General features: G+C 36.4%; 1 protein-coding gene across 2 annotated transcripts in view; it reads left to right on the forward strand.

Annotated features, from left to right (window-relative positions):
- Positions 1–15,096, forward strand: part of LOC106871391 (maspardin) — a 54,959-nt gene that overhangs the window by 38,395 nt on the left and 1,468 nt on the right. For both annotated transcript variants that reach the window (XR_016243148.1, XM_014917814.3), the window contains exons 3-9: positions 4,420–4,581; positions 5,563–5,643; positions 7,488–7,633; positions 8,154–8,262; positions 11,808–11,915; positions 13,294–13,434; positions 14,991–15,096. The exon at positions 14,991–15,096 is cut by the window's right edge. Coding sequence is in view for 1 of the 2 variants with exons in the window: in XM_014917814.3 (XP_014773300.1) it covers positions 4,420–4,581; positions 5,563–5,643; positions 7,488–7,633; positions 8,154–8,262; positions 11,808–11,915; positions 13,294–13,434; positions 14,991–15,096 (853 nt within the window). In the remaining variant the exon portion in view is untranslated. The remainder of the gene's footprint in view (positions 1–4,419; positions 4,582–5,562; positions 5,644–7,487; positions 7,634–8,153; positions 8,263–11,807; positions 11,916–13,293; positions 13,435–14,990) is intronic.

Genomic DNA, 15,096 nt, shown 5'->3' on the forward strand with positions numbered 1-15,096 from the left:
ATAACCAAACATCTCACTCTCTTCTACTGCTATTGACTTAACCAGGAAGTGGCTTTGAAACATAATAGAATACTCAAGCACATGACCATGTGATCTCTTAACCTAACAACTACTGTTCTTCTGATATGAAATGTTTTTGATGAGCCAAAATTTCTAAATAAATCAGTCAATGGTCAACTAGGGCCCCAGTATCATCATCATCATTATCATCATTTTAATGTCCACTTTCCGATCCTTGCATGGGTCAGATGGAATTCATTGAGGCATTTTTTCTATGGCTGGATGCCCTTCCTGTCACCAACCCTTCACTTGTTTCCAAATAAAATAAATATTTTTCTGTGGCTGGACAAGTTTTCACAGAAGATTTGAAATGAATGACACTGCTTGTGTAATAATAACACTTGTTTGCAGCTTTGCAAAAGTTGAGGCTAGAAGAAACATGAACACACATGCATACATACAGAGATACATATATATCATACACACTCAAACACACACACACACACACACACACACACACACACACACACACACACACACACACTGACGACTGGCACCCATGCCAATGTCGTCTCCTTCATTGGACACGAAACTCAGCTTGCGAAGACTTATTGGGGCAAGCGAAAGCGAAATCAGGATATCACTTGTGCCCAGCGTCGCCTTTCTGGCACTTGTGCCCGTGGCATGTGTAATGGACTTTCGAGCGAGATCGTTGCCAGTGCCCCTGGACTGGCTCTTGTGCGGGTGGCACATAAAATACACCATTTGAGCGTGGCCGTTGCCAATACCGCCTGACTGGCCTCATGCGGGTGGCACGTAAAAGCACTCACTACACTCTCAGAGTGGTTGGCATTAGGAAGGGCATCCAGCTGTAGAAACTCTGCCAAATCAGATTTGAGCCTGGTGTAGCCATCCGGTTTCACCAGTCCTCAGTCAAATCGTCCAACCCATGCTAGCATGGAAAGCGGACGTTAAACGATGATGATGATGAAGAGGATATATATATGTGTGTGTGTGTGTGTATGTATGTATAATAGATAGTTGAGGAGTTGGTATAGGTACTGGAGAAGCTAAACCATATATTTATTTTCAAATGAACAATTCTACATTATGCTAACTTCATTGTTGTTCATTAGATAATCACTGGGTGGGGTGAGGAAAATGCAAAACTAGTCATTGCCAACTTAGCAAAATAACGACTACAACTTCAACAGAGTTTGCTTTATTTAAAAAAATATTTTTTAACTCTTACCAACCACATGGTCCCGGGTTCAGTCCCACTGCGTGGCATCTTGGGCAAGTGTCTTCTACTATAGCCTCAGGCCGACCAAAGCCTTGTGAGTGGATTTGGTAGGCTGAAACTGAAAGAAGCCCGTCGTATATATGTATATATATATATATATATATGTGTTTGTGTGTCTGTGTTTGTCCCCCCCAACATCGCTTGACAACTGATGCTGGTGTGTTTTATGTCCCCGTAACTTAGTGGTTCGGCAAAAGAGACCGACATAATAAGTACTAGGCTTCCAAAGAATAAGTCCTGGGGTTGATTTGCTCGACTAAAGGCGGTGCTCCAGCATGGCCACAGTCAAAAGACTGAAACAAGTAAAAGAGTAAAAGTGTATTATAAAATTAAAATAATGGACGTTAAATGACGATGATGATGAATGTATTATAAAACGAGCACTAAGAGCGCAAACCTCCACCAAGGCAACACCAACATCTTCTCAATGATTAGCCAGAGATGATTTTTAAAATGAGAATATCTGAAATAAACTCGACTGCTCTCACAAATGAGAATACTAAAAATGAACCTGACCGCTCTCAAAACTTAGAAAAACCAAAAATATTCCAGAATCCTTGTCCAGTACCTAATCGATCCCAATGGTAGTCATGGAATGTGAAGGTGGCTGTAGAAAATTTAGTAACAATAAAAAATAGTTTATCCTTATATAATACAAGCCAAAGTTAACAAATTCCCCATTCAAAATAGTTTCAAAGGCAGAGGTAATAATAAATTCTACTCAGGAATTTTTAAATGAATAGCATGAGACCTTTTGGTTTTTCTCTTGTCTTAAATTTCAGCCTTCCTTTAGTATTCCTGTTATTTTAGATTGATGTATAGATGTATGTATATATATGTAAGTATACTGTAAATTGTTGATATGTATGTATAATATATAATATATATATATATATATATATATATATATATGTACACAGACATGCAGGAAGTAAATAGACACCTTTAATTTTCAAAATCTTTTATTTAATATGCAAAGCAAACAATTGAAATGTAATCGATAGGTAGGAATACATACTTTAGTATTTAGTTGACATTCCTTTTGCAGTTTTTAATTCAGAAACTCTTTTTGGTATTGAACTGATGAGCTTTGTGATCGTCTCTTGTGGAATTTCTGGCCACTTTTCATGCAACAATCGAAACAATTCATCTTTAGATTTAGGTTTCTGTCAAGTTTTTTATATAGCTCTAGTATGCTCCAAAGATTTTCATTTGGGTTCATGTTAGGAGTTTGGCTTGGCCAAGGAAGCTTTTTGATCCCATTTTCAGTCAGCCATTGTTGATTCCTTTTCGCTGTGTAGCATGGAGCCCCATCTTCCATGAATAAAAACTCATTTTTCATTATGTTATCATGTGAATACATCGGAAGTAGTCCTTGCTTAAGTATTTTGATATATTTTTTAGAGTTTATGGTTCCAACACATTCGATCAGCTCAGAACGACCATTGCTCTTGACAGCTCCCCATACCACTACAGCGATACCGCCATGTTTCACAGTTGGTTAGAGTCGTTTCAAATCAAATTCTTGATTGGAAGCCTCCAGACCCAAACACGTCCACTGTCTGAAAATAATGCAAATCTGAATTCATCTGAGAAAATCACTCTATCTCAAAATGAACTGGATTTTTCTGACATCTCCTTAGCCTATTTCTTTCTTTTCCTGATATTAATTGGTTGAAGGAGGGTTTTTCTTCTAGCTGCTCGTTCATAATACCCAAGCTTATACAGATATATAACACACATTCTTGGACTGACTTCTAGCTGTTTTGCAATGTCAGAAGCCTTCAAACGGGGTTCGTTTTCCACAATTCTCTTCAAACAGCGAAGCTTCCTTTCCAAGGGCCCAGGTTGGCCGGGCCGAGAATCTGTTAATTCTTTTCCTTGGCTTTTGAATAGCACTATAATTCTATTAACAGTAGCAAGAGGAATTTGAAGATTTTCTGCAATTTTTCGCTGGGTAAGACCAGCCTCAGATTGCCCAACAATACGACCTCTTTGAAAATCTGACAGTTCTGCTGAATTTTTTGTGTGTGGCATGGTTACTCTTCGCAAATGTTTAATATAATGGCACTGGAATGAAAAATGTAAGAATAATTACATTGTAAATTCTACACCGCTGAAAACATTAAGACGATTAGATCAGAAATTTTGAAAATTAAATGTGTCTATTTACTTCCTGCATGTCTGTGTACACACACACACACACACACACACATATATGTTAGTGTTATTTGATTTCTGAACGGTTTTGCTGCCTTTTGTTTATGTAGTTTGTTTTCTTTATTCAAGTTTCTACTAAGATAGAGGCGCGAGTAAAATTAATAATAGAGAAACGAAAATAAAACTTTGGAAACAGCCTTAAGGGAGGTAATTGAGAAATACTTGAAAGTCAATGTAAGGTAAAGTAAATATAACAAATAATCCAGAATCCTTGTCCTGTACCGGATCTATCCCAAAATCTAACCAGTACATGCCAGTCATGAAGCCAAACATTCCTGAAAGTTTCATCCAAATCCATCCAGCGGTTCTTTAGATATCTTGTCCATAGACAAACAAACAGGTATGACTGAAAACAACAGCTTCGCCTTTGCTAAGGCGGAGATATAAAAATAATAATCAGTCATACCACACTCTTATGTATTTTAATCCATCATTACTCACATCCCTAACATTTTCTCCCAGTCAGCAAGTTATTTAACCCTTTTGCATCTACACAGGCCACATCCAGTCCAAATGTTTTATGTTCAAACTGTCAAGATCCAGCCTCTTACACCTACCCTACAATATCATTGTAAAAATATACAACCACATCATTGAAATCTCAAAGCTCTGAGATAATGCATGATTAATTCAAAACAATGTGAATAAATAAGCATTACATTTGACAGAATAATGTGAATGCCCTTTAGGGTTAATGATAATAATCAACATCACTTTTGTTTTAGTCTAACAAATCCATTCATAAGGCTTTGGTCATCCTGTAACCATAAAAGACTGAACCTAAAACCATGTGGTTGGGAAGGAAGCTTGTTATTCATAGAACCATGCCTCTGATTAATTTACCCAACTTCTGTATTGTAATTTATCTTTTTTTTTTCTTTTTGCTATTCAAATAGATTGTTGTTGATGATGATCATCGCAAGTCTTGGTCACTCTATGATGCAGGACCACGCAGTGTCCGTTGTCCATTGATCTTTTTCCCTCCAGCCAGTGGAACTGCTGATGTATTTTTCAAACAAATTTTCGCCCTGTCAGCTGTTGGCTATAGAGTAATTGCTGTAAGTATCAACTATGTTATTATTTTGAAAAGTCATCATTCAATCCCCAAGTCGACCGTGATCAAAAACTTACCAACCATAATCTTCCAGCTTCTTATTGAGGTGTAGTATATCAAGGACTACATTATCCAATGTAAGTTGGCTGCTCTTTCTAGCACCTCAAGCAACCATGTAGACCAGGTTGTGGGTTTGCCACATTGTCTCCTTGATCAAGGAACTTTATTTTCATTTTGCTTTAGTCTTAGCTGAAAGTATGTACCAGCCCAGTGCAGGTACAGCTTTATTTCCCTGCAGATGCCACATCCTGGATATTCTTGAATTACATAAGGGAAATGAAACTTAACAAATTTTTAGAAAAAACTCACAGTTTAGGGAAAGTATTTCACATTCAAGTAGCAAGAAAGTCATAAACATTATGTTTGTCACTGAAATTGTGTTGTCTTTACTAGAAGCAGATCACTAATTTCATCCTAATATCATAACAATGCTGCCTACTAAAAGCTTCAAATGACTATTTACTGATCACTATGTGGTACAGCTCTCTAACCTGCCCCTTACTTTAATACAGCCGTCTAGTCCAGTGGTTTTCAACTGAGGTCCATATGACCCTTCAGGGTCAATATAAGATTTTGTTATTACTATTTATTTGCAATAATCCAGTTATATTTCTACAGCGCACAAAATATTTTAACAATTTTTTTTTATACAACTCCTAATAATATATAACATTATTACCCCTTTAGCATTTGAACCAGCTATATCTGGCTTCTCATAACTACCCCACAATGTCATTATATAAATAATCACATCATCAATATCTTGTAGCTTCAAGATAATGCATGATTAATTTAAAACAATGTGAATGAATAAGTATTACATTTCACAGAAGAATCTGAATGCTGATACAATTCCTAATAATATTTAATATTTAGATATTAATATTAAGTATTATCTACATTATTATTTTTATTTGTTTTGCAGGTTGATTATCCTGTCTATTGGAATTTGAGAGAAATATGTGAAGGATTTCAAAAACTTCTAGATCACCTCCAACTTGATAAGGTAAAAATAAATAATTCAGAGCTATATTTGGAAAAATAATTTTCAATTTCTAATAGAACTGTTTTAAAATAAACATTTTGTACACAAATTTGTTTAAAGTAATTGTTATTGAAAACTGAAATAGCACATGGAAAATCATCATCATAATCATTGTTTTAACATCCATTTTTTTCCATGTTTGCATGGGTCAAATGAAATTTGTTGAGGTTGGTTTTCTATGGCTGAATTTCCTGCTTGTTGCAGATGTCCTTCCTGTCATCTTCTATGCCTAGATACCCTCACTGTTTCCAAACAAGGTGGTAGTTTCCCACACATGGCCAGGAATATTTTCACAAACTATATATATATATATATATATATATATATATATATATATATATATAGGGGAAGAATTCACAAAAAAATAAAAGACGAAGACAGGTGGTGTTGACAACAAACAGATGTATTAGTTTAACGCTCAGGAAGCGAAAAAGTCTTTAACGTTTCGAGCCAATGCTCTTCCACAGAAAGGAACACAGAAAGAAGCAAGAAGAGAAAATAAAGAATATGTAGTGGCTAGCAATCTATCATGATGAATGGCTGATATATATAAGTGGTGGTTGTCTACTTCTTATGCAAGTCTGACCACCTCTTACACCTTAGATCCATCATGGCATCTAATGTGGCTTTTTAAGCCAGACAATGTATTGAAAAGACATCCACATAAATTGCATATCTGATTTGGACCACCAAGAGCTGCAATTAAGATCTGATCTTTGTGGATCTTAAAATGTCTTCTGAGGCCTCTGTTAGATTTGCAGACCTTATGGCATGCACAGCATTGAAAGATGTGCACAGATATCTAGGCAGAGGAGTTGGTGGAGGTTCATTTTTCATGGATCCACAAATGAGATTTGAGCCCTGCAAAACAAAAGCATGGTCTGTCACAAACTGTGCACACAAAAAGGTCACTGAGATTCACACACACACACATGGTAACAAGTATGATTTAGAATGGTCAATATCAAGTAGGGCACAACCTTACAACGTAGGAAGATTGAGATGTGAACTTTGCCTAGAGAAGTTACTCTTAATACTCATTAGAGGACAGCATCTTAGATCAAAGACAGGAATTAGCAATATCAATCTCATCATTTAACATCCATTCTCCATACTGGCATGGGTTGGACAGTTCGACAGAGCTGTCAAGCCAGAGGGCTGCACCAGGCACTAATTGTCTGTGTTTGCTAAAAAGATACTCCATTTTGTATTAATGGAAAAGTATTGTCCCATTCACAGCCATACCAAGCAAGCAACAAACCTTCCAACTGTGTAACACTGAATCTTATACTAAATCGTAACTCTAAGTAAGGTTCTTCCTGCAAACACAAACTCTTCAAATCTGTAAGACATTTCAAACCTATAAGATTCTCCAATGGCTAAAAATGACAATCTCTGACTCCTCTCTACCCTTCTACTAACATCAAACACTGCCAGCTTTTCACTCAAGAAACTCTGCTACAATTGTCTAAGAGTTCTACTAGAATAATACCCACGAAAACTTTGTACCTAAGGATCCATTTGTAGACTCATACACATATAGGGCAAGGTTCCTAGTGTATATATACATTTTTTAAAGTCAGGTTTACAGGGAGCTTTATATACATCTCCAAGAAACATACCTTCCCCAAATAATTCATGTACATCAACGAGCAAGCCAATCATAGTTGTAGTAATTCTACAATTCTCTTTATTTAAAGTAATAACGGGTGTCCAACAAACACCTTGCAAAAGTTTTCTTTGTTTCCACCAATGAACAAAGAGTTATTTAACAGTAAAATAACTGAATTCTACCTTTGTTCCAGGTCCATATATTTGGAGCTTCGCTTGGTGGTTTCATTGCCCAGAAATTTGCCGAATATACTTCCCGTTCACCAAGAGTTGCCTCCCTTATGCTTTGTAATTCTTTCAATGATACTTCCATATTCCAACAGACGTCTGCTGCACCAACGTAAGTTTGAGGTCTTTTTGTATTCCTTCCTTTAATCAACAACCTCTGTTTTTTTTTTTTCCCTCAGTTCCAACTTACCAAATCTACTAAGGCCCATGAAGTAGTAGAAGACACTTTCCCAAGGTGCCTGAACCCCAAAACCGTGTGGTTAGGACACAAAATTCCTTAACCACATAGCCATATATGTGCCTATGTATATATCATTACAATTTAATATTTTGCCATTGTTGTATTCTTGGACACAGAATTTAACTCTACTTATATGAGTTACATTTACTTCTGTTGATATCAGTTGAACTGGTTGATAATAGATGCTAGTTCCATTGGCTTTCAGCTGTAAAGCATATCTGGTCCAAGAATCATTTAAAATATGTTTTATTTTCAAGATAATCTTGACAAGTGTAAACTGTATAAAAGACCTTTAATAAAATTAATGTATATAATACTAAGAATTATATGTACTATTGTATCATATACATCAGTAATGTATATACTAATAATATTCGTATTATATTTTCAGATTTTGGATGATGCCTGCTTTATTTCTGAAGAAGATGGTTATCGGTTCATTCCAAAAAGGAATGGTGGATTCCAGTATTGCTGATTCCATAGATTTCCTTGTTGACAAAGTTGGTTTTCGTTTTTAACTACTGCACGTCTGAATCTAAACTTTTTGTCCTTGTTGCTGCTGCTGCTTTAATTTGACTATGTTTAAATTTATTTAACAATATTCTCTGTTAATAGCAACCAAAAATTTTCACCATAGAATGCAGAAAGCCATCCTCAGCTCTTTTAATTTATTTTTTAATAAAACAATTCATGACATGTTGTTGAGCTTCCAGCTTAAACCCTGATCAAGTAGACCTATAAAGAAAGATAGTCCTTCCACTCATGAATCTCACCTTGTTTGTTTTCAGGTATTATATCTATGACTATGTTGTCATTTTATTTTAAGGTGGTAGTTTTCAGGTGTGTGCGTGTTTCATTTTGTTATTGTGGTTTTCATTCAGATGAAAGAACAATGCTATTATTTTTACAGTTTCCCCAAGACTACTGAAGAGAAGCATTATTCATGGGTTGCTCCTGTTGGAAGCTGGGCTTCAATGTACTGAGTTGTCATCAGACTGGACATATTGTCCAAATTTTTACAACGGAATGGATTCCACTAGAGACCCCTTTCCTCCAAAGGAGAGATGATGGTGTTGTAACAGGACTGGCAACAGGAACAGTGTCCAGCCACAGAAAATATGTCTCAATAAATTCTATGTGACTCATGCAAGCATAGAAAAATGTACATTAAAATGATGATGATAATGAAACATCTACATATTCTCATCCATTGTTTTAATATTCACTTTTCCATTCTTATATGGATCAGATAGAGTTTATTGAAGCAGAGTTTTCAACAGCCAGATGACCTTTCTATTGCCAACTCTCACTCATTTCCAAGTTAGGTAACACATACCCATGGCTAGACATGTTTTCTGAGAAGAAACAGAACATTGCTTGTATGACTGTGACACCTTTACATTGTTGCTCAAGCTACAGGAAATAACAGCCAAATTTCCCTCAAATCACATCTTGCTTTCTTGAATCAAGAAAGGACACATTTAATAATATAGTCCTATATATATATCATCATCATTAGCTGCACCAGGTTCCAGTCTGATTCAGCATGGTTTCTACAGCTGGACGCCATTACTTATACCAACCCCTCCAAGAGTATAATGGGTTCTTTTTATGTGCCATTAGCACAGGTGCCAGTTACATGATAGCCACAACTACGATTTCACTTGGCTTGACAAGTCTTCTCAAGCAAGGCATATTGCCAAAGGTCTCAGTCACTTATCATTGCCTCATTCTTTATGTGAATTCGTGTGTTGAAGCATATTTTGTTGTGTCTGGGGAGAGTCATTCTGTTTTAATGCCTTATTAATTAACACACTCACCGGTTTGATTTCCACTCATTTACTCATTTTTTCTGAAATTTTCGTTGCTTCTTCCAACCGCTTCAGTAGTTACATATATACAAAATGTTGAGTTGCCATGTCTCTTGAGTGCTACTGGTAACATGTAACTCGGTGCAACCTGTTACTTGGTTGGGCTGTCAATGACTAAACCAACACCACCATCAAGCTAGCTTGGTGAGAAGGATGCTTTTTGGACACCCTGTGAGATGAGAAATATGACACCCCATCAAGGGGTGGGCTAACACAGAAGTCAACAGTCATCACATATGTGTGTGCAATAACTTGGAAATTTCTAGTCTGATACCCATGTGCACATTTAGCCTACCTATTAGGCTATAGCAAAGGCAATGAAGAACTCAAAGAAAAAAGTCTGAGATAGTAGTTCATTGAGTTTGTGGCAAATATTTGCACCAGTTTTGCTATCAGCATTTCCAGAAAGTGTAGCTGGTTCTATATATAAGCCATCACCACCGAAAACAAATCATCTGTGTGAGTAGTATCATGGTTGTTGCCTGTGAGATCTTCATATATCAAAATTGACACTAGAATTTACTACACAAGAAATTATATATATATATATATATATATATATATATATATAGGTTCATCCCATAAATAATGCAGTTTTTTTATACTTCCTTTATCTTTCAAAATTAGATAAACAATGTTCTTTTTTAATCTAAAATATACTCTCTTTCATTTTCTACAATGCTCTTCCATCTGTCTGGTAGATTTGCACAGCCCCTCTTCCAAAATTTCCATGATGATAAATACTCCTGCAGTACTGTTCTGACCTTGTCTATAGAATTCGTATTTTTCCGTCCAAATGATTTTGAAGACTGTAGAATAAATGATATTCAGATGGGGCAAATGTCTGGTAGATATGGTGGATGGGGTATCGTTTCCCATTCAAACTGCTCTAGCCTTTGGAATGTCATTGTCGTTGTATGTGGCTGAACATTATCCTGATGGAAGAACACCTTTCATTTTGAAACCAAAGATGGTTGTTTTTCTTCTAGTGTTAACTTAAGCTGCTCACAATAGATTTCCTTTGGTTTGGGCTTAACCTTTCATATCCCACCAAACAGATAACAACACCTTACACAGGTGAAGACCTTCTTTAGCCTGGGGTGCCAGTGTTTCTCCTTTGGAAAGTTTGTGAGGAACCCATTGACCCAATTTGCTGACTTTTCTGATGACACACAGGTGTCAATGAATGGTTGACTGACAAAATCCAAGCTTCTTTGTTAGTTCCTCAACAATTACGATGGGATTTTGTTCAAACAGGGTTTGCAGAATGTCCTTGTTGAGCTCTACAGATCTCCCAGGGCATGGCTCATCTTCTAGGCTGTAGTTTCCGGCTCAGAATTTCTGGAACCACCATTGACACTGACTCAAGCTTATTGTCCAATCCGCATATACTGCATTAATATTCCTTGCATTTTCCATTGCGTTGTTGCCTTTATTGAACTCATAAAGCAAAATATGCCAAATATGCTCCTCTGTCACTTCCATTATGGCTTTGAAAAAAATAACTGTTAAAATCAAACTGCACCCTTCAATACCTGCACTAAGAATAAGGACAAGGCAAAATTATTACCTACTTTTATAGCAAGTTGATGCAGGTTGTTTATCCCACCCTCTTCCAAATTTTAGTTCATGCAATTGAAAAAATCTCATTATTTATGGGATGGCCCAATATACATATATATATATATATATATATATATTGGTATTAGAAAGATCATCCTGGCATTAGGAAGGGCATCCAGCTGTACAATCCATGCCACAACACACAGTGAAGCCTGGTGCAGTCTTCTGGCTTGCCAACCTCTGTCAAACCATCCAACCCATGTCAGTATAGAGAACGGCCATTAAATGATGATAGTGCATAAACTAGGGAAAACCCACCTAGAAGATAGTGTTTCTTCTTGTTAGTAACTTTTGCTGCTTCAAATAAGTAACCATTCCTGTAAGTAAAACCAGTCACTAATGGAACACAGCATCACAGAAAAAAGAAGTGTATAAAATATGAAAATATTATACATGGAAAGATTTGTGTTATTGCATTCTTCTTTTAAAATGTTGAAATCTTTAAATCTCTTGAAATCTCTTTCTCTCCTCTTCCTAGTTTTCCTTTCTGTCTTTCCCAATTTCAAATCAGAGTATCAATGAATATAAATGTGTGCCTTGTTATTTTGCAGCTTGATAGTCTTCCACAGAAAGTATTAGCTTCACGTCTTACACTAAACTGTATGAGCAGTTACATTGAACCACAGAAACTTCTTTCGGTTGACATAACAATTATGGATGTGAGTATGCTTTATCACACTCTCTTCCTCTCTCTCTCTCCATCTGTAATGTTTTGCTGTCCCTATTGTCTGTTTCCATGTTTAGTGTTTCCTGTCTTTCTTATCTCTCATACATCAATTCAGTCATGTCCAGTATATCTAGAATATTCCTTCCAGGCTCTTTTAACTATAAGTGAACTCTAGTCAAGATACATTTTGTGGAGCTTTACCAGGGCTTAAGTTAAGACTTTAGCATTTAATCTGATCATATCCAACCCAAATATTCCACCTGTTTTATGTTAAAACTGACCAGATACAGCCTCTCACAACTACCCTACAATGTCCTTCTAAAAATATACAAATGCACCATTTAAAATCTTGAAATTACAAGATTATATGTGATTAATTGTAAACAATGTGAATAAATTAGCGATACATTTGATAAGGAAATCTGAATCCTAAAGAGTTAAACTAATTAAGTAAACTAGTGATTTACTTATTAGAAATCTATAACTAATGACAGTTTCTTAGAAAATAGTTGATATAACAAAAATTAACAAATAGAATATATAAATCATTAATTGTAAGGTTGACACTGAACCTAGTAATGAAAAATGCTTATTAAAACTAAGATTTCCTTTTTAGATCAAGTTTCCTTGATCTACACTGACATTTCTCTGATAATCTCTGACCTCTGTCGCCAACTTCAACTCAGGAACTGATAGGCCACTGTCATTCGCTGGTCAGTCAACATATTGTAGCCAGTCAACCTCTCCTCTTGTGGCTGTGTGTTGGTTTCTAGGGTAACACAACCCTGATGGATTCGTTCCTTGCCTGGAAGCAGTGCCCAGAAAAACACAGTCTTCTGGCTCTAACTGCCTCTGAAACTTGGACCCTGACAAAAACGTTACTGCAATGATAAGACATGCTACACTCACTTACTCTGACTCACGCTGAATATCAAATGGCAACAGGGGGTGATCAATAGAGACCTCTACAGGGACCTTCCCCCAATATCAGAGGTGGTCAGTGCCAAATAAGAAAGTTTTTAAAAAAAATATTCCTGCATAACTCTTAGAAAGAACCACAATACTTTTACTGCAGATCTCATACAGCCACTCAATTTCATTACCCTAACTGCAGAATGCAGTTTTATACACCAATCTATCTTTTGTTGAGGAATGTCATGTTTGAAATTATTTTTTATTAAGATATGTCAAGTTTATTGGGACAATGTGACTTGAAGTAAACACTAATTCTAGTTTTTGGTAGATATTTAACACCATTACTGGGATAACCATGAAATTTAATTTCACATTTAAAGGCTTAAAAGCACTTTTGATAATTTCCTTGTTGTGATTATTTTATTGTGAATCCTAGCAATATTTTTTAAATTCAGGTATTTGATCATTGTGCACTGTCACAAGCTGTCAAAGACGAAATGTACAAATGCTACCCCAATGCTAAGAGAGCCCACTTAAAATCCGGTGGCAATTTCCCTTATCTCAGCCGTAGTACTGAAGTGAATGTTTTCATAAAGGTCAGTGTGTATTTTAGCTTTTAATTTTTCACTAATGTCACTTTGATTTTTTTTTTTTCTTTTCTTATGCTTTAATCCTAAATCTGGCCATATCCAGCCCAGATGTTCAACCTGTTTTATATTCAAACCAGCCAGGTTTGGCCTCTCACACCTACTCTACAATGTCACTCTAAAAATAGTCACATCACTGAAATCTCAAAGCTATGAGATGATGCTCAGCTAATTCAAAACAATGTGAATATATAAGCATTACATTTGTGAGGGTAATCTGAATGCTAAAGGGTGAATCAGAAATGGAAGAGTAGCATCAATGCCCCTTTTAGCAGGTTCTCCAAAGCTGCTGAGAGAAAGGGATGAATATATCATCACACAGGAGACATAAATGTTTCTAATAGGGTTGACTCTACTAAAGGCACCCAAAGACAAGTTAACAGTTGGTAATGTTAAACTGGACAATGAATAATGTCTATTACTCAGTGAGTAGTAGACAAGGGTGGAGGTGCAATGGCCCAGTGGTTAGGGCAGCGGACTCGCGGTCATAGGATCGCGATTTCGATTCCCAGACCGGGCGTTGTGAGTGCTTATTGAGCGAAAATACCTAAAGCTCCACGAGGCTCCAGCAGGGGATGGTGGCGAACCCTGCTGTACTCTTCCACCACAACTTTCTCTCACTCTTACTTCCTGTTTCTGTTGTGCCTGTAATTCAAAGGGTCAGCCTTGTCACACTGTGTCACGCTGAATATCCCCAAGAACTACGTTAAGGGTACACATGTCTGTGGAGTGCTCAGCCACTTGCATGTTAATTTCACGAGCAGGCTGTTCCGTTGATCGGATCAACTGGAATCCTCAACGTCGTAAGCGACGGAGTGCCAACAACAGTAGACAAGGCTTTGGTTGATCCAGGGCTGTGTGCTGTGCTGTAAAATCAAAGCAGAAACTATGAAACTGCAAACCAAACTTCTTAAGCACAAAGTTAGCTATACCTATTCTCTTTAGGGCAATTAAGGAGATAGTACATTGTTTTGGTATCTGGTTTGCAAGATTCTTGATGTGAATCTTGTGTCTAGAATTGTTGCTTAAATTTAAGGCACGTGTTTAACATTATAATCAAATCCATACCATGGTTTCTTGTGGGTATCCACTATGTACCACAATCACTAGTGCATGTGAAGCCGAGCTGCATATTGAAATAATTGAGAATAGAACAGACTGTTACAAACTCTGCATGTTTTCCTTCAAGCATTGTAATGTTTATGCATGAAAACCACACGTGTGTGTGTGTGTTTTTTCTCTCACTGTTCAGCTGCAAAAAAATAAACATTAAAAAATAAAAATTTTCTACACAACTTGCTGAACAAATACTTTCATTTCTCACAGACCAAAACTGATTGATTGCTGATCAAGTTGTCACATAGAAGCTCATAGTTACAAGTTTAATGTTATTGAAGGATACTATTTAATTTGTTTACAATAATCTTTACAATGATGATGAAAAGCTTGACTTGTTTATACTCTTCAAGAATGTAATCTATATAAATGATTTGTCTAAATTTCAGGTGCACCTACAGAAATATGAAGGTACAAAATACAGTGCGAAGGAAGATCTAGAGCTACCTGACGATGTCATTCCAACTGAAAACAATAAAAATACTTCTGAAGCCA

The sequence above is a fragment of the Octopus bimaculoides genome, chromosome 9, assembly GCF_046866305.1.
Source record: "Octopus bimaculoides isolate indiv1 chromosome 9, ASM4686630v1, whole genome shotgun sequence".
Classification (NCBI taxonomy): Eukaryota; Metazoa; Mollusca; class Cephalopoda; order Octopoda; family Octopodidae; genus Octopus; species Octopus bimaculoides.